Source organism: Polypterus senegalus, chromosome 4, assembly GCF_016835505.1.
Source record: "Polypterus senegalus isolate Bchr_013 chromosome 4, ASM1683550v1, whole genome shotgun sequence".
NCBI lineage: Eukaryota > Metazoa > Chordata > Cladistia > Polypteriformes > Polypteridae > Polypterus > Polypterus senegalus.
Window position 1 is genome coordinate 13,543,595 of NC_053157.1, and position 25,531 is coordinate 13,569,125.

Genomic DNA, 25,531 nt, shown 5'->3' on the forward strand with positions numbered 1-25,531 from the left:
TTTCATACAAGGGACGCTATTGGCGGATGGCTTAGAAGCTACCCAATCAGAGCATGTATTACATATTAACTAAAACTCCTCAATGATATACGATATGCTTCCCATGTGGTGCTTGATTGTTTGCTTCTCTCTGTCTCTGACATTCTCTGCCTGATGGAGGGGGTGTGAGCAGAGGGGCTGTTTGCCTAGAGGATACGGACGCTCCTCTAAAAAATGTCGCTTTATCGCGGTACTTCAGCATTCTTAAAAGCCCAAAAGCATGTATTGATTTTTTGATTGTTTGCTTTTCTCTCGCTCTCTCTGACATTCTCTGCTCCTGACATGTGCACTCCTTTGAAGAGAAGATATGTTTGCATTCTTTTAATTGTGAGAAAGAACTGTCATCTCTGTCTTGTCATGGAGCACAGTTTAAACTTTTGACTAAAGGGTGTTATTTCATGTCTCTAAGGGGGGGCTCTAATAATGTTAACAGTGTGGGAGAGTTTATAAGGGCTTAAAATATATAAAAATAACCATACAAACATATGGTTTCTACTTCGCAGATTTTCATCTATCGCGGGGGGTTCTGGAACGCAACCCCCGCGATCGAGGAGGGATTACTGTATAAACCCATGATGCATATTTTTCAAAAATCTCTGCACATGGGTGAAATTCCTTAAAGGCTGGAGTCTAACATGTATTATCCAGTTATATTAAAAAGATGATTGGGCTGATCTGAGTAACTATAGGCTAGTAAGCTTAACGTGCATCACAAAGAAATTAAAGGAAGGAATTGCTAAGGGAAGATCGAGCATCACATGTCAAGAACAGGAGGGTTAGCAAAAACTCAACATGAGGTACGATGAGCAGGTCGGGATTACGAGTTTTTTCGTAGGCTTCAGTGATTCTTGTGTTAAAAATGGCAGCGGCCCCAGCACTGACCCCTGCAGGTCACCACTCAGCTAATTCTGATGAGGTTCCTCACACCATCACCATCCGCTTCCTGTCTCTGAGCTAATTCTGCACCCATCTACACACCACACCCTGAACTGCCACTTCTTTTAGTTGGAGTAGCCTTCTAGACTCACATGTGGAGAAACCAGATAGTGAACCTCTGGTCTTGACCGTTCCTTTCCAAGGAAGGGTCATCCAAACTTCTGAGTGTCGGAAGGGGCAGGAGGGGATGAAGTGTCCAGTTACGTCTCCATTGGTACTGACTGAGGAGCCAGTGTAGGAGCTGATAATGTGGCCAAGTTCCTGGGCCAGTGGCGTCAGGTTTTCAAGATTACTGCGAGAAGGCAGAGGAGACCAGAGAGGTTCACTGGATTGGGTAACCACAGTCAGTCAGTCCAGTGATGATGCGGTGCGAGGGTGGCGCTGAATATGAGGTCGTTTGGGTTGTGGTCAAGAAGGGGCGATTTAGAGACGAGGTTTCCAGTTCTGCACTGGAGTGTTGCACTGCTATCTCCATGTTGTACCAGACGCTGATGATCAGCTGCTCCTCCTTTTCATGGCGGCTCTTTGCTTCACTTATCTTCTGATGGAAGGCTTCTTCCTCTACTTAGAGAGTTCTGATTTGTAGGTCATCTTTGGACGTTTCAAGCCTGTTGTTTTCCTCCTGCATCTGATCCAGTTGGCTTTGTAGAATTTGGAGGGTCACATTGGATGGGAGGGCGACTGGAATGGTACATGGAATCATTTTTTTGGGATTATAAATGTGTTTTCATTTTTGATCACACTTCCCTCTTGATCCCTATGTATGTATGTATGTATGTATTTATTTATTTATTTATGCACCTGTTGAATTTAATCAATATGGACTTTTGTACTTTTTGCCACCCTTAAAAATCTCTTGTTGTCTCCTCACTTGCCCTACTCCATCCTTGGTAACAAACTACTAGATGTCCCAACAGAGTTTGGTGCCAATGGCTGCAGGCAACAGGACATCACACCCCAAAATAATTAATTTTGGAGAATGTAATGAGTTTTCTGAAATGGTCCTTTTTTGCTAATTCTGAAGTTGCTCCTAATGTTGCATTGTTATAGTTGTAATGGACACTTGTGGTTTTCAGAGATGTCTGCTTTTTTGGTAACTTGTTCTCTCTTTTTGACTGCAGGGTCTCTGCGTGGAGGCAATAACTGGATACTCAACTTGCATCACACAGAACTAATGAACCCCAAATTGGCAATGCCTGCTGGATCCCCTACTCTGGTGATGATTTATCCTTTTTCTTCTTCTTCTTCTCCTCCTCCTTCATGTCCTGCCCTCCTGCCTCGGCTCTTTGACCGCTGGTCAGTAGAATGTATGTTATGAACTGTCTGTCCTTGCTCAGCGAGCCGATACACTGCGATGGTGAGCGGACAGAAACCGTATTGATGCCTGGACATCCCTCTGTCTCGGAAACTTCCATCGGAGTCGCCCCTCCTCCATCTTCTACTCCTTCCACTCCACTACATCTGCCTCCACCGCCACCTCTTCCACCCCCATCCCCCGGGATCCCCCCTCCCCCACCTCCACCCGGGATCCCTCCACCTCCGCCCCCTCCGTTGCTTCCCCCTGGTCAGGGAAGGCCAGACACAGGTCAGTTCAAGAAGAGGAGGGTGCGGAGCTTCTTCTGGAAGACAATTCCTGAAGAGAAAGTGCGAGGCAAGCCCAACATCTGGACTTTGGCCTCTCGCCGGCCTCATTACCAAATCGATGTGCGCACCATTGAAGAGCTTTTCGGGCATCAAGAGGACAGCAAAGTTGTTGGCATTTCATCGGGACAGGGATCCCGTGGCTCCTGGACGGCCTTACAGAATGGGAAGGAAGAGGTGAGTGGAAGTGGCAGCCATTAGATGGTGTATATGATCTGCATCAGTCTCCTCACATTGCCATACATCTATTATGCTTGTTTGGGTAATAGATATGGCGACCAAAAGCTTGACGTGCATAGGTCAGGCTTCTCTTTCTCTAAGAATTGCCTGAAATAAAACACCATGGATCGAAACCGATGTTACGGTATTGTATTGCTGGGTCAATATGATGACCCCATGACAGATAGATAGCAGATCAATAGATCATACTTTATTTGTCCAAAAGGGAATTTAACTTTTACACAGAAATATTAGAACAAGCAACAATAACAAAACTGTTCTCTAACACACACAAGCATTTTCAAAAGAATTGGCTACTAATCAGACAACAGTCACAATGAGGCATTATAAAGGCGTATTACCATAGAGGTGGAGGACCCCTAGTAGCGTTTCTTGGCACACTTGTGTTGAAGGCCCTCAGTGCTAGTGAGTTACAGAGAAGTTGTGCAGCATTGTTCAGATGGGCTATCAGTTCTGTCCTCATTATCTCCTTCACTACAGTACAACCGCCAGCAGGTCCAGAAGGTATCCCATAGCTGAGTCTGCATTAGCAATAAGCGAGCTCCACTAAATTCACTTTGCCTCAAGTTTGGCAAAATTGAAGAAGGGTTCTGGAATTTTGCCAAACTCTGCTACCTGCAATAAAGTCAATGTAGAAGTTAAAAGTGTACAAATTTTAGGTGGATTCGAATGGTGCAATGGTCTTTTAGGTGCCTGTAAGGGCAGGTTTATAGTTCATACTCAGAACGCGTACACGCACACATTATGCTTCTGGAAGACAAAAGCGACAGAAAGCCGCTTTGCAGATCGTACCACATTGATGTGCGTACTTCAATGTTTGTGGAATGGTTTGATGTGGTGAAGTAAAATGCCGACATACAAATGCATTCGTGGTGCTTTTGTATTCAAGCATCGCATATTCACCATCTTAATGACACAAAACATTTTAAAAGTCTCACATACCATCTTCTGTGCCGTCTTTTTTTTTTTTTGCACCTTTACAACATCATAAACTGCTGTATAAGGCATATAAGACTAATGACTGCAAAGAGAACCGTAGCGCGTATGAGAACATGAGGGCAACCATTAAGAAGGATATCAGAGAGGCTAAAAGACAGTTGGAGAGGAATATAGCAGATAAGGCGAAAGAAGACCCCAAGAGATTCTTTCAGTATTTTAGTAGTAAAAGAACAGTTAAGGAGGAGGTCAAGTTCATCAGGAATAGTAAAGGGGAATTAAAAGATACAGACAATGAAATAGCAGATGCCCTAAACTTACATTTTTCTGAGGTGTTTACAAGTGAGCAAGTGGATAACCTGCCAGAGGTAAACACAACTACTAAGGAGGTACTGAGGGATTTGGAAATTGTAGAGGGAGAAGTGCTGCTCAGATTAAATAAGATGAAATCAAACAAATCACCAGGCCCAGATAATATTTATCCTCGTGTTCTTAAGGAGGCTAGTGAGTACATATATAAACCCTTGACACGTATTTTTAGGAAGTCACTGTGCACTGGAGAGATTCCAAAGGACTGGAAAATGGCAAATATCATCCCATTATATAAAAAGGGTGACAGGGCAGATCCAAGCAACTATAGGCCAGTAAGCTTAACAAGCATCACAGGAAAATTAATGGAAGGAATTATTAAGGATAAGATTGAGCAACACATGACAAGGACAGGAGTTATTCTGAACAGTCAGCATGGGTTCAGAAGGGGAGGTCGTGTTTTACTAACATGTTGGAATTCTATGAGGAGGCAACAAAAGGATACGATCAAAGTGGAGCTTATGATATTATTTATCTGGACTTTCAGAAAGCATTTGATAAGGTGCCACATGAGAGGTTGGGCATCAAGTTAAAAGAAGTGGGAATTCAGGGTGATGTTTTTAGATGGGTGCAGAATTGGCTCAGACACAGGAAGCAGAGGGTGATGGTGCGAGGAACCTCATCAGAACTGGCTGATGTTAAGAGTGGTGTTCCACAGGGGTCAGTGCTAGGGCCGCTGCTATTTTTAATATATATAAATGATTTAGATAGGAATATAAGTAACAAGCTGGTTAAGTTTGCAGATGATACCAAGATAGGTGGATTAGCAGATAATTTGGAATCCGTTATATCATTACAGAAGGACTTGGATAGCATACAGGCTTGGGCAGATTTGTGGCAGATGAAATTTAATGTCAGTAAATGTAAAGTATTACACATAGGAAGTAAAAATATTAGGTTTGAATACACAATGGGCGGTCGAAAAATCGAGAGTACACCTTATGAGAAGGATTTAGGAGTCATAGTGGACTCCAAGCTATCAACTTCCAAACAGTGTTCAGAAGCCATTAAGAAGGCTAACAGAATGTTAGGTTATATAGCACGATCTGTGGAGTACAAGTCCAAGGAGGTTATGCTCAACCTTTATAATGCACTGGTGAGGCCTCATCTTGAGTACTGTGTGCAGTTTTGGTCTCCAGGCTACAAAAGGACATAGCAGCACTAGAAAAGGTCCAGAGAAGAGCGACTAGGCTGATTCCAGGTCTACAGGGGTTGAATTATGAGGAAAGATTAAAAGAGCTGGGCCTTTACAGTTTAAGCAAAAGAAGATTAAGAGGTGACATGATTGAAGTGTTTAAAATTATGAAGGGAATTAGTACAGTGGATCGAGACTTGTATTTTAAAATGAGCTCATCAAGAACACGGGACACAGTTGGAAACTTGTTAAGGGTAAATTTCGCACAAACATTAGGAAGTTTTTCTTTACACAAAGAACGATAGACACTTGGAATAAGTTACCAAGTAGTGTGGTAGACAGTAAGACGTTAGGGACTTTCAAAACTCGACTTGATGTTTTCTTGGAGGAAGCAAGTGAATAGGACTGGCGAGCTTTGTTGGGCTGAATGGCCTGTTCTCGTCTAGATTGTTCTAATTGTTCTAATTGTTCTAATCATCAGAATGTACGGCGGCGTATTTGAACCACAGAGAAAAAAAAGTTAGGGACACAGTGAAAAGATGTATTTTGTGATTAAAGTGGAAATTTCGGTTTTAATGTCAAAATGTCCACTTTAACCTCGTTGTTTATTTTATCACTAAAGTGAAATGTCATCTTAAAACCAACCCATTTGTTAATCACTACGTAATTCTGGGGCTTCCTCCTGACCCGACAACAGCAAGCGTCACACATGATACAGTACATGTATGATATGTATCGTAATCATCCAAAAATTCAGTATCAAGATGTTAATGAATCTCGACGTTTTAGACCTCACTGAGTTAGATTTCCTTTCTTGTAAGGAAAGTATTGTAACTCTCCAAAAATTCGACCTCGAGATTTTGATGAATCTCAAAATTTTAGACCTCCCTGAGTCCTATTTACTTTCTCATAGGGAAAGTATTGCAATCGTCCAAAAATTCGACCTCGAGATTTTTATGAATCTCGACCTTTTAGACCTCCCTGAGTCCAAAAATATAATTTTTGGAATTATGTCTATGTGTCCGTCTGTGTGTGTCTGTGTACATGTAGACTCGATAACTTGAGTACGCTTTCATTTAGGTCAACCAATTTTTGCATTCAAGTATTACGTACAAAACGTGGATTTCCGTCAACTTTTGAGCTATTTCCGCTAACCGGAAGTGGTACTTTTTTATTCATGCAGCTGCAGAGTCCAATTTATTCAACTTTACTTTTATAATAATTGCTCAATGTATTATTAATTTGATTTGATTTGTTGTTGATGGTCTTTAATGTACATAATGTACACTCCTCAAATATCCATCCCCATAGTCGAGGGGAGACCATTCCTGATTTTTGTACATCTTATCTATCAACTACAACAGCCTCATGCCAAGAGACTGAGGGCATTGATGCGGAAAATGGGATTTATGCAATATTCTTTGCTGTTTATATGGTGTGCTTAAGACTGTTTAATGGCAATTAATCATTTTTCAGAACTTAACCACCCTATCAGGACCCTCTTTGCTTTATCGTAAGATCAGACCCAAATTTTGTCATCAAACTCTGTCCCTGTGACTCTCTGTTGGTGGGTTTCTGGAAGACAGAATCAAAATGGGAGTTCTGAGTTGTGCTGGTGAGGGTCATGCTGGACAGGGTCCCAGTATGTGGTTTGGGGTTTTGGGGGGTGGTATCAAGGAATAAGATCCTGGTTCTTTTTCATTAATTTTTGTGCCCTCTTTTTGTCATCAGGTCAGTATTCTGGACTCCAAGAGAAGCATGAATGTTGGCATTTTACTGAAGCAGCTCAAGAAGTAAGTCACCCATCTCTTCCTTTGCAGCTGCGCGGTTTCAAGTCAGTGGGCTCCTGCTTCCAATGGAGCTGATGCCCATTGTTAGTAAGCTTTGGTCCTTTTGCACTCCCACTAGTGACGTTCCATTTTGCAGGTCAAGTGAGTGCATTATTGAAGATATCCGTCTGGGAAGAAGCGAGCAGTATGGGGCAGACACTTTGAAGGAATTACTGAAGTCACTTCCTGAGGCTACAGAGGTAAACCGATGTGCTTCCAGATTCTGGTTCAGTCTCTCCTGAGGTTTAGGGGTGAGGAGAATGTAAACACAGTGCTGGCATTACTTGTCAGTTCTGCTGGGTGTGTGTGATAAATAACCAGGCCTTAACACAAAAAGAGGTTTGGGGCGGCCTCCTGTATACTTGGAAATGGCTGAGAAATTGAAGGCAGAGGTTGTGGAAAAATGGTCTTTACAGACAAGAGTCCAAAACAGAACTGAGGTTTGATACAGACAGGGTGGGTTTTATAGTCATAGGGAAAAAGTGACATCTTCAGGGGTGGAACCAGAAGTAACAGTAAAGGGGCCCAGGTGGAATTGGTCAGCGGGGAAAAAAGAGAAAGGGTCAGTGCACTCTGCCACCCCCCGGTCTGACTAGGAATTACCTTCTTTCGAGCTCTTTAGCTGCCTCCCATGTGCACATGTGTGACATGGGGTGTGTGTGACAAATGAGTCACATTATATTTGGTAAAATGAACCTAAAAAAGTCAGATATGGGCATTTTAATGTGGAAAAGGATGATACCTCCTTCTTCTTGTTATCCAGTATGGGCCATAGTTCTGATTGGAACATGTTTCCTTATTAAATACTGTAGTTCCAACCCTCCTCTGAAATTTTAAACAAAGTTGCTATGATTTGGGTTTTTTCAAAGAACGTCAGGAATTTGACGAACAACATGAGACCATTCAGTCCATCAAGCTTATATTTTTAACTAATAGTTCAGCTGTCCCAATATCTCCTCCAGGTTCTTCTTACAGGTTCTCAAGGTTTTGGCTTCAACTCCATGGCTTGGTGGTTTGTTCCCAAGTCCACACAACTCCTTTTGTAAAGATGTGCTTCCTGGCTTCAGTCCTAAATGCACTGCTCTTTCATTTCCACTGATGCCCTCGAGTACGTGATTCACCACTTAGTCTATAAAATTCTGATGGATCTACTCTATCAATGTCTTTAAGGATTTTGAACACCAGCATTAGGTCCACACGGGGGTCTCATCTGCTTGAGACTAAACAGGTTTAATTCTGTCAGAGTACGACATGTCCTCAAGTCCTGGGATGCACTTGTTTGCTCTCCTCTGCACAGCTTCAAGTGCTGTTATGCCTTTCTTGTAGAGAGTGGTGACAAGAACTGCACACAGCATTCCAGATCTGGTCGCACAAGTGCATCATATAGTCTGAACATAACGTGTCTGGATTTAGTTTGAACAGTTTTCACAATCTAACCTAACATTTCATTTGCCTTTTTTAATCACTTCTGCACATTGCTTAGCCAATGAAAATGTTCCATCAACATAAACCCCTAAATCGTTCTCAGACGTCACTTCCTGTAGCTCAGTGTCTCCCATCTCGTATTTGTAATTGACGTTCCTTTTGCCCACTTCTAGCACTTGCTACTTTTCTACATTAAAGTGCATTTTCCAATTGTTTGCCCAGTTCTGAAGATTGCCCATGTCGAGCACCCAAGTTGTCGAACACTTTCTTTTGGACATCTGCCACAGTCATGGTGCTGTCACAGTTTGCCTGCTTGAACATTATACAGCCATTTGTCAGTGCAACCTCATGCATACGATGGTACACAGGTGTGTCAGATGTGCAAATGCTGGCAGGTGATCATCTGGGGTGGCATCGACTGGGGTCTGATCAGCTGATGCTGGTTCCTCACTCTCCTGCTCGATCTCCTGATCACTTTCAACAAAATCAGAGTCCGACTCGGTGATATTGCGCAAAACATCAGGTATTTTGCTTTTTGCACTCGCTTCTCTCCCTCATGAGATGTCGATGCCATCTTGCCTTTGTTTACATTTCGTAACTCGCACACATGCAGGGATTAGATGCTGAGTCAACGAGTCTAACATTCCTCCAAGCAAAGAGGGCCTATCTTTAACGTAATGGAGAGTTTTGTCGCCATTTACAGCTGATTATCGCCTACTATCACTGGATGTTGACTTTTGTCGACATGACCCCTTGACCCCTCATGTCCACTAAAGTCTCAATCCACCCTAAAAGAGCTAACATACTGAGTCTAATTTTGCAATTTCATTTTAATTATGATCATACATCATTTTTGTTAGTTTTTTATGCCACCATTTTGTGTATTTCTTTTGTTTATAGATGGCAGCTTTTTCCATATAACCAAATTGTTTATGGTTGCTTGGGCCATTTCTACCATGTGATTAGAAGTTGTTATAGGTCTCATATCACAACCCATTTCCTATTTAGGATGGTGGTATGTTGGTAACATCCAAGTTTATATTCTGCTAGATGACAGAAAATGTTGCAGCATGGTGCAGGACCAAGAGATGAGAGTAATCATAAATGAGAAAATGAATTGGTGGTTAAAGAATATGATTTCCCAAAGCCCAATTCATAAACAAAAAAATAAAAGTTGGAAGGAAACTCATGACAAGTCCTATCTCCCTAAATTGATTTTAGGAATAATTGACTCACAATCATTTCTTGAGAAATCCAGAACAATGTCTGTCTTCTGCAAAGATAGATCTTGCATCGACCAGATTACTGCACATCACCGTGGAGAGGTCACTGGAGTGGAATTTGCTCCTGGATGGCAGCTTTATTGACCACGAGAAGGTGTTCAACATCATGAACAGGGAGAACCTCTGACATCACCACAAACATCATCCAGAATCTGGAAGGTCGTCCAAGCTTGTCAATTCACTTTTGTAGAAGTGGATGACCTGCAAGGAGGTCCATGCTTGTCAATTCACTGTTGTACAAGGAGATGACCCGCAAGGTGGTCCAGGCTTGTCAATTCACTTTTGTTGAAGAGAATGACCTGAAAGGTGGTCCATGACTGTCAATTCACTGTTGTACAAGGAGATGACCTGCAAGGTGGTCCATGCTTGTCAATTCACTTTTGTTGTACAAGGAGGAGACCTGCACAGTGGTCCATGGTTGTCATTTCACTAATGCCTTCCAAGTACAGATAGGAGTGAGGCAGGGTTCTTTGCTGTCAGCTTTCTTCTTCCTGCTGGCAATAGACCGGGTTATGATGATAATCACAGTGCAGAAGTGGAATTGGATGTAATGGACGCTCTGGACACTGATGAGTGAATCTTAGATGACCAGGTCCTCCTTCCCCATACCCAACAACAGATGCAGGAAAAGACCAGAGACAGTTACTCTTGCTTGGGACTTAACACTCATAGAGGAAAGAGCATGGCCCTGAACGTCAGTTCTGTTAGTACACCCCCCATCATGATGGAAAGCAAAGTGCTAGAAGAAGAGGAACGCTTCACCTACCTTTACATCACTCTTGACAAGCTGGGTTGGAGAGATACCATTGTTAGAGCCAGGATCATCATTTCCTCAAACTGAAAAAGGTCTAGGGAACCTTGGACTTTTCCATCACCACCATGGTCAGACTCTTCTCTTCTAACATGAAGTCAGTTCTACTCCAGTTAAGACATGGAATACCCCAGCAACCACCACCAAAATGGTTCAGACACCTTATTAACACCTGTATGAGAAGGATCCTCAGAATTCTTTGGCCTGATACCATCAGTAACAAAGACTGGCAGCAAACAAGACAAGAGCTGGTTAAGGAAGAGAGTTGTCAAAGATGTTGGAGTTGGACAGGCCACTTCACAAGCAAGCCCTTTCATATGCAGTCCCCAGAGAAAGACCAAAAGACACCAGCCAAGAAACACTTGACTCCAGGACGTGGAAGCAGATGGAACACCAGGGGACAATTGGAGAATATCTTATTAGTGGCCCATACCCCAAGAGGGGCAATAGGCATAAGTAAGTAAACACTGATAGCGTGCCACCATTTTAAACAGAAAATGGCTTGTGACATCACGTCCATGACACATAAATTGGGTTAGTGACCCTGGTATGGTCAGGCTGAAAATGTTGGCCAATGCCTGAAGGTTAAAAGGTGCACACTTGGCCCATCTTGAATATTTTTAAACTTTTTTGTTCCTGTCACCACTGGGTTGCGGCACAGTTCATCCATCCCGGACTCTTTTTCATTTTGAATTATTGACAAGCTTGATGTCCAATCCTGACTAATAGAATACTGAAACAGAGAATTGTGCCCTCCCTCTAGGTGAAGAGTTTGCAAGCATTTAAGGGAGACGTCAGCAAGCTGACCTTGGCAGACTCTTTCATATATCACCTGATCCAAGTGCCAAGGTAAGGAGGGCAGATGCCCCTCTCTGTTCAGCCTCTTCTCACCCACCAAGTAGACCCCTGCTTTACTGTGGCCCTTTTTTCTTCTCAGCTTTGCTCTGCGTATTGAAGCCATGGTGCTGAAAGAAGAATTTCTCCCTAGCTTCTCTTCCCTGCAGAATGACATCAGTGTTATACGTGCGGCCATTAAAGGTAATAAATAGTTGATTTCTTTTTCTGATGCAGGAAATTAAAAGCATTTTAACTGCCTGTAATGCCTTTTTATATTATAATAGCTGTGTAAGCCCGTGCTGTAAAAACTCCGGGCTCCTAGAAACTATTGAAATTGTCAGAAAATGTTGTTTTGCGGACGTGCTCACCCACTTCCTCTATCAGCAGCTAAGCGAGTTTCTCTCTCCTCTGAGGTTTATTTTGCAGATGTTCTTATCTCGCTTGTCTATCAGCACCTAAGCGAGTTTGTCTTTCCTCGAAAGTTTTGTTTTGCCGATGTGCTCACCTCACTTGTGTATTAGTGGCTAAGCAAGTTTGTCTTTCCTCGAAAGTTGTGTTTTGCGGATGTGCTCGCCTTGCTTGTCTATCAGCAGCTAAGCGAGTTTGTCTTTCCTCGAAAGTTTTGTTTTGCCGATGTGCTCGCCTCAGTGGCATAGCGTGGGTGTCAGCCGCCCGGGGCAGAGGAATATTTCGCCACCCCCTTATTTAGGTATTTCAATTTAAAAAAACTAAAATATACAGTAATTCTTTGCCGCCCCCTAAAAGTGCCTCCCGGGGCGGGCCGTCCCGACTACGCTACGCCACTGGCTCGCCTCGCTTGTGTATTAGCGGCTAAGTGAGTTTCTCTTTCCTCTGAGGTTTCGTTTTGCAGATGTGCTCGTCTTGCTTGTGTATTAGCGGCTAAGCGAGTTTCTCTCTCCTCGAAAGTTTTGTTTTGTGGATGTGCTCGCCTCGCTTGTCTGTCAGCAGCTAAGCGAGTTTCTCTTTCCTCGAAAGTATTGTTTTGCCGATGTGCTCTCCTCACTTGTGTATTAGTGGCTAAGCGAGTTTCTCTCTCCTCTGAGGTTTCGTTTTGCAGATGTGCTCGTCTTGCTTGTGTATTAGCGGCTAAGCGAGTTTCTCTTTCCTCTGAGGTTTCGTTTTGCAGACGTGCTCGTCTTGCTTGTGTATTAGCGGCTAAGCGAGTTTCTCTCTCCTCGAAAGTTTTGTTTTGCCGATGTGCTCTCCTCACTTGTGTATTAGTGGCTAAGCGAGTTTCTCTCTCCTCTGAGGTTTCATTTTGTGAGTGTGCTCGCCTCGCTTGTCTATCAGTGGCTAAGAGAGTTTCTGCTATCCTTGGAGGTTTTGTTTTGTGGACGTGCTCGCCTCGCTTATCTATCAGCGACTAAGCGAGTTTGTCTTTCCTCGGTGGTGTCACTTTGGTGACTTCTTCCGACTCATGAACTTGGAGCCGCCTTGCCGGCTCTTTGAGCTTCATGCTGTAGCCTCACACTTGCTCACCGGACAGACAGACGCACACACTTCCTTGTGTAGACATTTATATATAAGATAGCACTAGTAATGAGTGAAACCATTTGTGTGAATTGACTTGTCAGCAAAAGTTTTTGTTTTGCTTTGCAAAGATATTCACCTGGTATAATTCATGCCATTCTTTAGTTAATGTTGGGAAGCATTTTCATGCATTAGTTCTGCATGCAACTGCCTGTCATTCAGTATTTAAATAAAGATCTCTAGTAAAAAAAAATACTTGGTGTGCATATCACCAGCTAGGATAAAGTGGTTACTAGATAACGGCACAGGAAAGGGTTTTTTCTGTGAAGAACACCCTGTTGTTTTGTGGTGTTAAAGGGTCCAGGAAAGGCACTTTAATCTCAAAGACTCTTTTTATATTGGTGGAAAAGTTAATACTGGAAAACCAGTAAACAGTAACAGTAAACTGTTAGCCTTGATTCATACATACCGTAAATACCCGTATATAGGACGATACCATGTATAGGACGCAGTGGATTTTTGACCCTAAAAACCATAGAAAAACCTGTGTACCTGTTTATAGGACGCATCCTGATTTTTAGTTACTAATTAAAAGCCAGCACTGGTGATTGTAGCCATGCATTTGTGTTAGGCTGGAGTCTCTCTGAACAACAACAAAGAGTGAGAAACATACTAGATGGTGAAAACGACGTATCGGTGACATGAAAATCCAAAATAAAACAATTTCCAAACGTTACAATGGGGCATATAGGTGGATGTATTGTAAAATAAGCTTTCAAACGCCTTGTCATTCTCCAAAATCGATACAGTATTAGCGACGCTACACCTGAAAAATGATTAATTTGAAATGGTGTGAAATGCCAGTACAGGGGCGACGTCTAATCACGCGCGGACTGAGGCATACCCCGGTAGCTACAATTGCAGCACTGCTAACCGACTGTCGCTTGAAAACAAACCTTGAAATTCAACTTGGATTCAAACCACTACTCTCTGTCCCCGTCACAAAGCCATCGAAGGCGAAGGAGAGGCACTGACACACGCGCACACGATCATAAAGTCCAATGGACTCTCCCGCCAAGAGCATCACGCATATCCACCGGCTCACATTGAATGACTGCGACAAAACTTTTGCACCACACTGTAAGTCTCGTCGGTATGTGTTCAGTGAGACTCCAGCCGACGATAAATTGATAATAAATTTTGATTCAAATACTTCTCTATGATTGGCTGATATTACGCTTCCACGTACACACCGGTAGTATAAATATCCCATTAGTTTTAAAGATAGCTGTTCATTATTACCCAGTCAACATGGCGAAGACAACACGACAGAGCTATACTGCAAAGTTTAAACTGGAAGTGATCACGTACGCGAAAGAACACGGGAACCGGGCAGCTGAGCGGCAATTTGGTCCGACAGAATGCATAATCAGAAAATGGAGAAAAGCCGAAAATACCATCAAAGAAATGCGAAAGGTAAAGAGAGCGAACAGAGGCTCACCACCCTAACCTGGAAAAGGCTCTCATTAAATGGATTGAAGATACCCGTCGAGACTGCCTGGGGGTCAGCACCACTACCGTTTGTTTACAGGCTCTAAGATTGGCGAAAGAGCAAAGCATCATAGAATTCAAGGCGTCAATGAACTGGTGTCGGAGATTCTTTGGAAGATATAAGCTTTCAATAAGATGAAGAACTACTATTAGTCAGTGACTACCCAGCGACCACAAGGAGTTATTAACGAAATTTCAAAGTTATGTCATCAAGATGCGTCAGAAATACGACTACGGTATGAGCCAGATTGGAAACGGCGCCCAAACTCCGTTGACATTCCATCTGCCATCCGAGAACACAGTAAACATCAAAGGCGCAAGGACCATCACTATGCAATCGACTGAAAATGAACAGAACTGTTTCACCGTGATGCTTGGGTGTATGGCTGATGGTACAAAGTTACTACCGTACGTCATCTTTAAGAGGAAAACCATGCCCAAAGATAAGTTCCCGAGTGGTGTGATAGTCAGGGTGCAAGAACAAGGATGGTTCAATGACAACATAATGGATGACTGGCTGAAAACAGTATGGATGAAATGTGATGGTGGTCTAGGGAAACAACGATCGATGCTGGTGTTAGATGCCTTCCGATGCCATACAACCAACAATGTTAAATCCAAATTGAAGCAACACAATACAGACCTCGTCATCATCCCCGGCGGCATGACCAGTATTCTGCAACCAATGGATGCCGTCGTGAATAAGCCATTCAAAGCAGCACTAAAGAAAAAATGGGCCGAATGGATGATTAATGGTGAACACACTTTCACCAAGGGCGGCAACATGAGGAAAGTCGACATGCCTACAATCTGCCAATGGATAGTAGACGCCTGGAAAGAATTGCCGATCAAGACCGTGGTGAAGAGATTCAAGAAATTTTGTATCAGCAACATGTTAGACGGCACAGAAGACGACATTCTTTGGATGGATGACGCTGACGACGATGATGATGACCAAAAGGAGGAAGAGCTGGACTATCATGATGACAGTATAGCAGTGGGATGCTTTGTTTAATGAGGACAGTGACGACGAGGATAAATATTGATGAATGTGGTATTGTAATTTGAAATTTTTATAATAAATTTCTGATATTATAATAAACTATATAGATAGACGCCGCATTCACTGTGTTGCCCAGTCGACACGATAAGTCAGCGCGTCCGCCCTATTGCGAGTGGTAAAAGTGGCATTTAAACTAATACAGATAGACGTGGAAACCGGGTTTTCTGATGAAAAAACAATAGCGTTTTAAACAGTATCGTTTACATACAACAGATTTTGGTGAATCGTTTACATGCAATTATTTATATCCATTTATACACTAAATGCGTTCGTATCCCATGGTCTTAGAGTTGGTGGGCGGGGCTCTGTGAGTTGGCGGGCGTGGCTCTCTATCTTGCGTGCACTCTCTGTCTTGCTTGATCTTAATTAGAGTTTGCGGGCGGGGCTCTGTGAGTTGGCGACCGTGGCTCTCTGTCTTGCGTGCGGTGTAAAGTCATGGTGGCTCAGAGGTGCATGTGGACTTTTGCACAGACGAAAGTGACTGAGGCTGTGTTTGGTGAGTTGTTGCGTGCCTCGAAAGTGACTCGGGAGGACGGTTACAGTTGGCGTGCGTGACTCTGTTGTGCGTATTCCATGACGCAGTAGGAGGGTTAGAGTTGGCGGGCGGGGCTCTGTCGAGCATATCGCATGGTCTTAAGAGTTGGCGGGCGGGGCTCTGTCTTGCTTGCGCTCACTGTCTTGCATGCCCTCAGTGTCTTGCTTGCGCTCAGTGTCTTGCGTGGCCTTAGTGAATAATATATATAGATTTATAATTTTTGTAATAAAAGTATCCATGTATAAGACGCACCTGGGTTTTTATGCCTACTTCTTAAGAAAAAAAATGCTTCCTATTGTGAAAGACGCTATATAGCGCCCGACCCGGCACAGACTACGCAGAGGCACATGTAAAAAACACACAGGCTTTTTATTTTAGTCTTTAACCGTGGGCACACATCTTCCCGTGTCCCACAGGCCTAACACAGTCCCAAAAGCACTTTAGTCCAACACAACAACTCTTCCACCTTGCACCACCACTCCTCCCAGGCAACCTCGTCCTCTTCCTCCCGATTCCGGCCCTTGAGTGGTGGAGGCTGGCCCGTTTTATAGCCCACCCAGAAGTGTTCCAGGTGTTTGACCACCGGGTCCCAATTGCACCTCCGGGTTTGGGCTGATGACTCATCCAGCCGGGTTCTTGAGACTTGGCAGCACCCCCTAGTGGCCATTCCAGCTCCCAACCAGGCTGTGGAAGACTCCATCTCCCATGGAGCCAGGTGGGAGGCTGGGGAATCATCGTCGGCCCGGGAGGCTGCCACCAAGCGCCCCGGGGGAGGTATTGAGTTGTCCAAAGTTGCTCCCCCGGAACATACATAGCAGGGGCTGGAACCCAGCCATCCATCACACTATATATGGGTATTTACGGTACGTCCTGCAAAAACGTACCTACTCAATATTCACTCAGCATAGATAAGCTCAAATACCAAGCAAGAATATCTCGACACCACGTCAACTTTGATACCTTACCAGGGGCTAGAAGCCATTCTGCTCATGAATCATCCCTGCTGGGATTCACCTACATGTCGATCAATCTTCAGATTGCTTCCCCCAAATGGGCTACACTTCAGAATACCCAAAGCACTCCTGTCGGGCTTTTGTATCCCAATGGCTACCTTTGAAAAGGCTACACAGTCTAACAGAAGCCAAGGCGCTAATCACTACCCCTTAGAGTACATAACCTAAATGGACACGGTTCGTTGTATTAATAGTCATTGGTCATTGCTAAATGTCAGCAAACAACAGGACAACTTTAGCAAAGCAATTTCAATCATTAATTATTTTTATACCAGTAACAGCGGACTGCACAATAACATGCAGTGAATCCACTTGACTTGTAGTTTTCATCCTCTTTCTCTGAACGTTTAGCATTCGTTTGCTCAGAGGTTGATGTGCTTGTTCCTTCCTGAGCATCTCTTCTTTTCTCCACCCTAGCAGCCCGTTTCTTCTCTTCTTACGTTGGCATCTTTTCGCGTTAAACTGATTAAGTCCGTGTTTCTTGTTGTAATTCCTTAGTACGTTTTCTTTAATTTTTCACTTAGGCTGGCAATTAAGTCTTCAATCTGCCTCAAGAATGATTTAAGATATGAAGATTTAGGGGAAGTGACGGTTAAGGTGGTAGGGATGAGAACGACGCCCATATGCATGTGCCACACGGCCGCCCTGCTGGAAGCTGCCGAGAGTTGATTCTACAATACAATAAAATAAAAATAAAAAGAGGGATAACCTTGAAGGTCAATCATCACCCTGAAAGCGGACAGTAGACGTCACGTAGTATATGTGTACCAAATTTCAGGTCAGTAGGTCAGACGGTGTGCGAGCTACAGGTGATTTAAAATCCTGGACAGACAAACAGACAGCCACGGTAGTGTATTATATAAGAAGAATATTTCATAATTTTTTAATTATTTTTATTTGAAGGAGAAACTGGGTGTAAATTGTGGAAGATCAGGGGTCGGACAGTCCCTTAACCTGAACACAGACAGGCAGACCACACAAGTCCAGAAGCACATGCTTTTATTTTCCTTTCGTTTCCTTTTCACAGCACACAATGCCCAGGATTCTCCACAAGCAGTTAATGCTCAGTCCTTTTCTCTATTTCTTCTCTTTTTCTCATCTCTTTCTTTCCTTTCTTCTGCCACCTCCAGTCCTCTCCCGCATGACTAGTCCTCCACCTCCTTGAATGGGGTGAGGCGGCCCCTTTTATATTGCGCTCTGAAGTGTTCCGGGTGTTCTCTGACAATCATCTGGTGGCACTTCCTGGTGTGGCAGAAGTGCTGCATGGCCACCCAGATCCTCTCCTGGCCATACTTCCGGGTGTCCAGGGCTCCGAAACTGTCCAGGCGCCTCCTGGCAGCAGCCACGGGCCCCAGCAGAGTTGAGCTTCCAAGCTCCAAGCCTGTGGCCCTGATGTAATCCAGGGGGGCTGCCCACTCGTGTCCCAGGGGAGGTATTGTCTCTCTCCCGGTCCTTCCATTATCAAGGCATCCCAGCTGGGCAAATGTTAGATATGAAAACATACAACCTCCATCCATCCATCCAGTATCCAACCTGCTATATCCAAACACAGGGTCACGGGGGTCTGCTGGAGCCAATCCCAGCCATCACAGGGTGCAAAGCAGGAAACCAGCCCACCGCAGGGCAAACATACAACCTGAACGATTCAAATCAGGGTCACACAGCAAACTTTATTTCAGGTGGCTATGGCTTTGGTTTGTTGCAGTCTTTGGTTTCTTAAACCTGGCGTGATGCTTGGGACCGAAGAGGCAGTCTGTAGGTGGCAAAGTCTGACCAAGTGGTCTTCTCTTTGGCAGTTCTCTCTCTCCTTCTAGTATTGGCACTTATGATGTCTCTCTGGCAGTGCCTTCTTCTTTTGTTTAATCCTTAAGATGCCCTCTCAATTATCTGTTTGCAGAGCTCATGTCCTGTGAGGAGCTCCATGCCGTTCTGCACCTGGTCCTTCAGGCAGGGAACATCATGAATTCAGTAAGTGGTCTCTCGTTCATCCCTTTGGTGCCTTAGGCAGAAGGGCTCACTAATTTGCTCTTCTTTATTTATTCGCAGGGAGGATACGCTGGCAATGCTGTTGGCTTCAAGCTGTCATCCTTACTGAAACTGGCAGATACCAAAGCAAACAAACCTGGCATGAACCTGCTGCACTTTGTGGCCCTGGTACGTCAGACTGGACTAGCGGGACACTTCATTTAAGGCAGACTAAATTAAAAAAAGCCAGGATTTACCCGTTTCATATGTCTGTGACTCAGTTATATTGTGTAGCACCCCTCCAAATCAGGGCTTCAAAAACAAATGGATCCATAAACAGCTGGAGGGGTTTGCCACTTCAACCATACACTGAGCCAAAGTTGGCATTGCAGCACAGTGGTAAGGGCTGCTGCCTCACAGGTCCTTTATGGAGATGATGTGTATCCCTGTGGTGGTACAGGAGGAGACTCCAGACCAGAGAGGTTGAGGTAGGTGGGTCACAGTCGGACATAAGCACAAGGTTAAGGGTGCCCACTGTCCCAGGGGCATGAAGCCCAGAGTTAGATGTGTCAGACCATTCTCAGGATCTTACAGAACTGGCCAGGACTGGATTAAGGTGGGTGCTATTGATGCTGCAGCATTAGGCCCATTCCTGAAATAGGCCCAGATGAAAACAGACGAGAATTTTCCAGAAGCTGAACAGTTTTCCTTTGCTATATTAACCTCAAAATAATTCTTAGAATGAAATTTAGAGTCCGACTTTCGGACGCCTAGACACAGCGTTACTTATTATACAGTTACTATTGTTCTTTGCGCTGTGATGTAACTATAACGTTGTTGTGTTTATTGTTAACCGAAGAATTTAAGTTAATGCTATCAATTTTACGTTAAAAAGGTTACTTAGTAATTTAGCTGCATTTTTTGCAATATCTTGGGGATTCTTGCCACTTTATTATTGTTCAGTAAGTGCCACGCAGTACATTTTTCACCTTGGAAGTTAGTTGTACAGTAAAAATCGATGGCCATTTAAATGGTTATCTGTAAAGGTAAAACTAAAAGCCAGCCCACAGGCCCGGAATGGATGTTTAGAATTTTTTAAATCCTCAACAGGATTCTGGTCTGTTATGAAATTTTAAATCGTGGACAAACTTATACCCTCAAGAGCCTGAACTGAGTCACTTTGACCCAATGTCTCTGCAAATTCATTGCTTCGTAAGAGAACTGCGAAGTTAGGTTTTCTGCATTAAGTGCACTTTTCATACAATTGCTATTGAATGTCGATGTTACATAGTTTGATGTTAATCTTGAGTTGTCACGATACTACGTTGTTATTATTATTCATGTTCAATATATAGATAGATATATATATATATATATATAGATAGATATGAGAAAAACACTCATATCAATGACAAAACAATTACATTAACAATCATGTTACGTTATTTTTAAAATTTTTCCTTTTCTTTTTCGTACTTTCTTTAACACACTACTTCTCCGCTGCAAAGCGCGGGTATTCTGCTAGTGTTCAATAAAGGCTGGCTGGGTGCGTCGTAAGCAATTAAGGCTCCTTGGTCGATCTGAGTGCGCATGTACGGTGAGTGTCAAATGCATGTGCACCAATGCCGAGAAAAAATAGGCCTTTTTTGCACTGCAGCATCAGGCCGAATTTCGTCTTAATCCGGCCCTGGAACTGCCTGCTGATTTTGAAAACAAGGAGTCCCAACTGGTCATCTTAAAACCACTCCAAAGAAAGAGAAAGGTTGTGATAGTGAGGGTCTCAATCATTATGGGGGTCATTGAGATGAAGGTTTGTCTCAGACACAGAGAGTCTTGTGCAGTGTATTTCTTATCGGTGCAAAGGTAGGAGACCTCCATGCAAGGGTGGATAGTCTCTGGCTGGATCCAGTTGTTATGTCCATGTGGGAACAAATGACATACATAAGGCCAGGCTGTCAGTTCTGCAGTCTAAATTTAAAGAGTTAGGTGGCAAGCCGAGGAACCGAATTGGCAAGGTGTTCTTCCTGCCTGTGCCCCGCGTATTTGCCTATCACTATGACTAACGCCCATAGAGACTGTGATGCAAGGCATCAGCTTTATACTCGGGGGCAAATATCCCTGTCACTTCCCAGGCTGCCAACACATATCAAGGAGCATAACATGCTTAACCCAGTACTGAAGACACAATGCGGAATAATAAAGTGTTTTTATAGTATTTGCATTATGGTCAGCTAATATACACCTCAAATGAAAACACTGCAAGTTTATTATTTTTTTTATTTTCAGCACATACGTGGTGCAATTCTAGCTGGCGTACCAATCAGGTAGTAACATCATGGATACACCGTACATTATTCATGCATGCACAGGTCAAATCACATAGTCCATAAAGTGTGAGGTGGAGTCCACTTACAGTATGTGTGAATGAAGGTTCTGCACATGTGCAACACAAATCAGCACAGATTGGGTAGTGACATAGCCCGTCCAAAATGGATGCTATAGCCCTGTGATTTCACAATGGTGTCACAAAGTATCATGGGGCACTGGGAAAGAAAAGTTTGCCAAAGCCAGCTGCAGAGTGAATTGCTTGGAGAAAAAGTTACTGGCAAAATCAGCCAATTTGGTAAATTTATGCCACTCAACACTACAGATGATTACACGGATGGTGTCAGAAGTGGGATGTGATAGTAAGGTGTTTTGTGCTCCTGACCAAATTCTACACCAGTTTCTCTCTGTCGTTACTTCTTCAATAGATTTACTGAGTTGCTGCCCCACTGCATTCGCTTTACAGGTTTTATTTCTCTCCAAGATTTCTTCTTACACCCTTTTGTTTAGCTATGCAGCCATCTAATTTCAAATCTGCTTAATCCAGTTGAGTTTTCTTGGGGCCAGAGTTCACCCCCTTCTAACTGAAGGCCGGTCTATTAAAGAGCCCATTCGTGTACACTTCTTGGGATTATGGCAGGAAGTTCAGGGTACCCAATAAAAACAACACACACTTAGAAACAAAATGTAAACTCCACACCCATGTAGGAACATAAGAAATTTCACAAAAACGAAAGGAGACCATCCAGTCCACTTGCCACCTGTTTGCGTAGCTAATAGCTCAGCTGTCCCAATATCTCATCCAGGTACTTCTTAAAGGTTATTAAGGTTTCTGCCTTAACTCCATGTCTCTGTAGTTTCTTTCAGATTCCCACAACTCATTGCGTAAACAACTCCTAAATGCAATTCCACGTTAATTTCCACCTATGTCCTCCAGTATGTGTTTCACTGTTAATTTGAAAGAATTCTGCTGGATCTTCTTGTTCAATGTCTTTGAGGATTTTGGAGATCTGGATTAGGTGTCCATGCGATCTCCTCTGCCTGAGAGTAAACAGGTTTAATTCTCTGCGTCTGTCAGAGCAGGACAAGTCCTGAAGTCCTGGGATACACCTGGTTGATCTCCTGTGCACATGTAGCAACTAGGCCTGAATTTGGTCTCAGACCTCAATGATTAGGCCTCAGTGTCATTTATAACAATTTTACTTCTGAAAGTCTTAAGCACTTTCTCTCTGCTAGTTGCTCTCTGGATGGTGGCTTTCCTCATTTTATGCAGATGTTATTGGAGCCAATGGAGTAAGGCAAGTGATTAATTTGTAATTGTTTATTCTGTTTCCTTTACCCAGGAGTCCCAGAAGAGAGAGGAGAACCTCTTAGGTTTTCCTCAGAAGCTGCTCCATGTTCAGAACGCTGCCAGGTGAGTTCTTAGTCCAGCCGGAGAGACATGATGGATGGCTGGAATTTGGCCTGACTGTCACCCAAGAGACAACAGCTTAGATGCTGGGATGTCAGTCTGGAACAGCTAACCAGTTTTCTCCAATAAAACCCTACTTGTTACAGCATTTGGTGTCATTTCAGAAGCTGGCAAGATCAATAAAACAAAGATTTAAAAACCATCTGAGTAGGCATAGAGCACAAGATGATAACCATGTCTATTTCTTTGGCAGAATTTCGGTGGAAAACATAGAAGCTGAGTTCCAATCATTGTCCTCCAGAACCAAATCAATAGAAAAGCAGATAAAAGAGGACACCGAGCTCCTGCGGCAGACGGAGGTGTTTATCCAGGTCAGTGGAAGTGTGCCAGCCATCCGCAGGGACTGGCAGCTTTGGGGTGGCAGTAGCGCCTGATTCGTGGCAACACTGAGCAGCAGGTTTCAAAATTCATTTAATATTCAAAATATTTGTCATTATCTTGGCAATTTCTATACAATCATTGTATTAAGAGTTTGATGTATTGTTATGAATATTTAATTTTTTATACATTTCCTTTTACTTTTGTTTAATTAGATAGATAGATAGATAGATAGATAGATAGATAGATAGATAGATAGATAGATAGATAGATAGATAGATAGATAGATAGATAGGCACTATATAATATGAAAGGCACTATATAATACAGTAGATAGATAGATAGATAGATAGATAGATAGATAGATAGATAGATAGATAGATAGATAGGCACTATATAATAGATAGATAGATAGATAGATAGATAGATAGATAGATAGATAGATAGATAGATAGATAGATAGATAGATAGATAGATAGATAGATACTTTATTAATCCCCAAGGGGAAATTCACATACTCCAGCAGCAGCATACTGATAAAAACAATATTAATTAAATAGTGATAAAAATGCAGTGCAAGTTTAAAAATGCAGGGTGGAGAGTGCAAGGCAGGTATAACAGACAATAACTTTGTATAATATTAACGTTTTACCCGGGTGGAATTGAAGAGTCGCATAGCGTACGGTCTCCTCAGTCTGTCAGTGGAGCAGGACGGTGACAGCAGTCTGTCTCTGAAGCTGCTCCTCTGTCTGGAGATGATCCTGTTCAGAGGATTCTCCATGATTGACTGGAGTCTGCTCAGCGCCCGTCGCTCTGCCACGGATGTCAAACTGCCTACAATAGAGCCTGCCTTCCTCACCAGTTAGTCCAGGTGTGAGGCGTCCCTCTTCTTTATGCTGCCTCCCCAGCACACCACCGCGTAGAAGAGGGCGCTCACCACAACTGTCTGAACCGTCTTATTGCATATGTTGAAGGACACCAGCCTTCTAAGGAATCTAAGGAAGTGTAGTCGGCTTTGTCCTTTCTTAAACAGAGCATCAGTATTGGCAGTCCAGTCCAATTTGTCATCCAGCTGCACTCCCAGGTATTTATAGGTCTGCACCCTCTGCACAGTCACCTCTGATGATCACACATAAAACAAAACAATAAATAAATAATACATACAGAGAATTTTGCCTTGAGAGTTCACTTCGCTCTCTCGCCCGATGCTGATGCCATTCTAGACGTTGTTTATTCTGTGCTACTGTACATGCAGGGATGTGACATCAAATCAGCAAGTCTAACAGTCCTCCTATTAAAGAGGGCCCACCTATAATGTAACAGTGAATTCTGTTGATGTTTAGCAACAACAGCAACAATAACAACAACAACATTTATTTCTATAGCATATTTTCATACAAACAGTAGCTCAAAGTGCTTTACATAATAAAGAATAGAAAAATAAAAGACACAATAAGAAAACAAGGTATGTCAACATTAATTAACATCGAATAAGAATAAGGTCCAATGGCCAGGGGGGACAGAAAAAACAAAAAAAAACTCCAGATGGCTGGAGAAAAAAATAAAATCTGCATGGATTCCAGACCATGAGACCACCCAGTCCCCTCTGGGCATTCTACCTAACATAAATGAAACAGTCCTCTTTGGGTTTAGGGTTCTTACAGAAGGACTTGATGATGATGATGGTCACGTAGACTTCTGCCTTTTAATCCATCCATCATTGTTGGAGCATCATGAAGCTTTGAGTAGGTGGAGGTGGTGCAGGCCACCACCACAAAGAAACCGGAAAAAGAAAAAGAAGAGAGAGTTACAGTTGACTGTTGACCTCTGGCCCTGGACATCAACAAAAGTCGACATCCGCCCCAAAAGAGTTAAAGAAAAGGAAACAATTGAAGTCAAGTGAATTAAAACTAAGGCAAAAGAAATTCATTAGCAGCAAATACTGGTCACTAATGAAGAAGATGGTTAGAATGAAAACCTGCAGCCACTGCGGCCACCCAGGACCAGAGTTTGACACCCCAGATAGGGAAAAGCTTGGGTTGATGCTGGAATGCCAGCAGGGGGTGCTTACCCTGTGGTCTGAATCTGAATATCAACACCCCAGTGCAGTGATGGGGACACCATGCTGTAAAAAAATAGTGCCGTTCTTCAGAGGAGATGTAAAACTGAGGTCCTGTTATAAAAGACCCCTGCAGGGCCCTCTTCATGTATGGTCACTGGCCAGGGGCCCCAGAAGCATAGGGACCCACGATGTTTCTGATGCCTACGTATATTTCTGTTTTCCTATCAAAGCAGGGGCCCCAGCGCAATACTTTAAC

The 25,531-nt window shown here is 43.3% G+C and overlaps 1 protein-coding gene across 3 annotated transcripts in view; it reads left to right on the forward strand.

The window, feature by feature from the left end:
- Nucleotides 1-25,531, forward strand: part of fhdc1 (FH2 domain containing 1) — a 93,026-nt gene that overhangs the window by 52,765 nt on the left and 14,730 nt on the right. For all 3 annotated transcript variants that reach the window (XM_039750264.1, XM_039750265.1, XM_039750267.1), the window contains exons 2-10: nucleotides 2,097-2,793; nucleotides 7,028-7,089; nucleotides 7,223-7,325; nucleotides 11,408-11,493; nucleotides 11,582-11,682; nucleotides 19,032-19,102; nucleotides 19,181-19,288; nucleotides 22,768-22,838; nucleotides 23,089-23,206. In XM_039750264.1, the coding sequence (XP_039606198.1) occupies nucleotides 2,281-2,793; nucleotides 7,028-7,089; nucleotides 7,223-7,325; nucleotides 11,408-11,493; nucleotides 11,582-11,682; nucleotides 19,032-19,102; nucleotides 19,181-19,288; nucleotides 22,768-22,838; nucleotides 23,089-23,206 (1,233 nt within the window). In that variant the 5' untranslated portion in view covers nucleotides 2,097-2,280. The remainder of the gene's footprint in view (nucleotides 1-2,096; nucleotides 2,794-7,027; nucleotides 7,090-7,222; nucleotides 7,326-11,407; nucleotides 11,494-11,581; nucleotides 11,683-19,031; nucleotides 19,103-19,180; nucleotides 19,289-22,767; nucleotides 22,839-23,088; nucleotides 23,207-25,531) is intronic.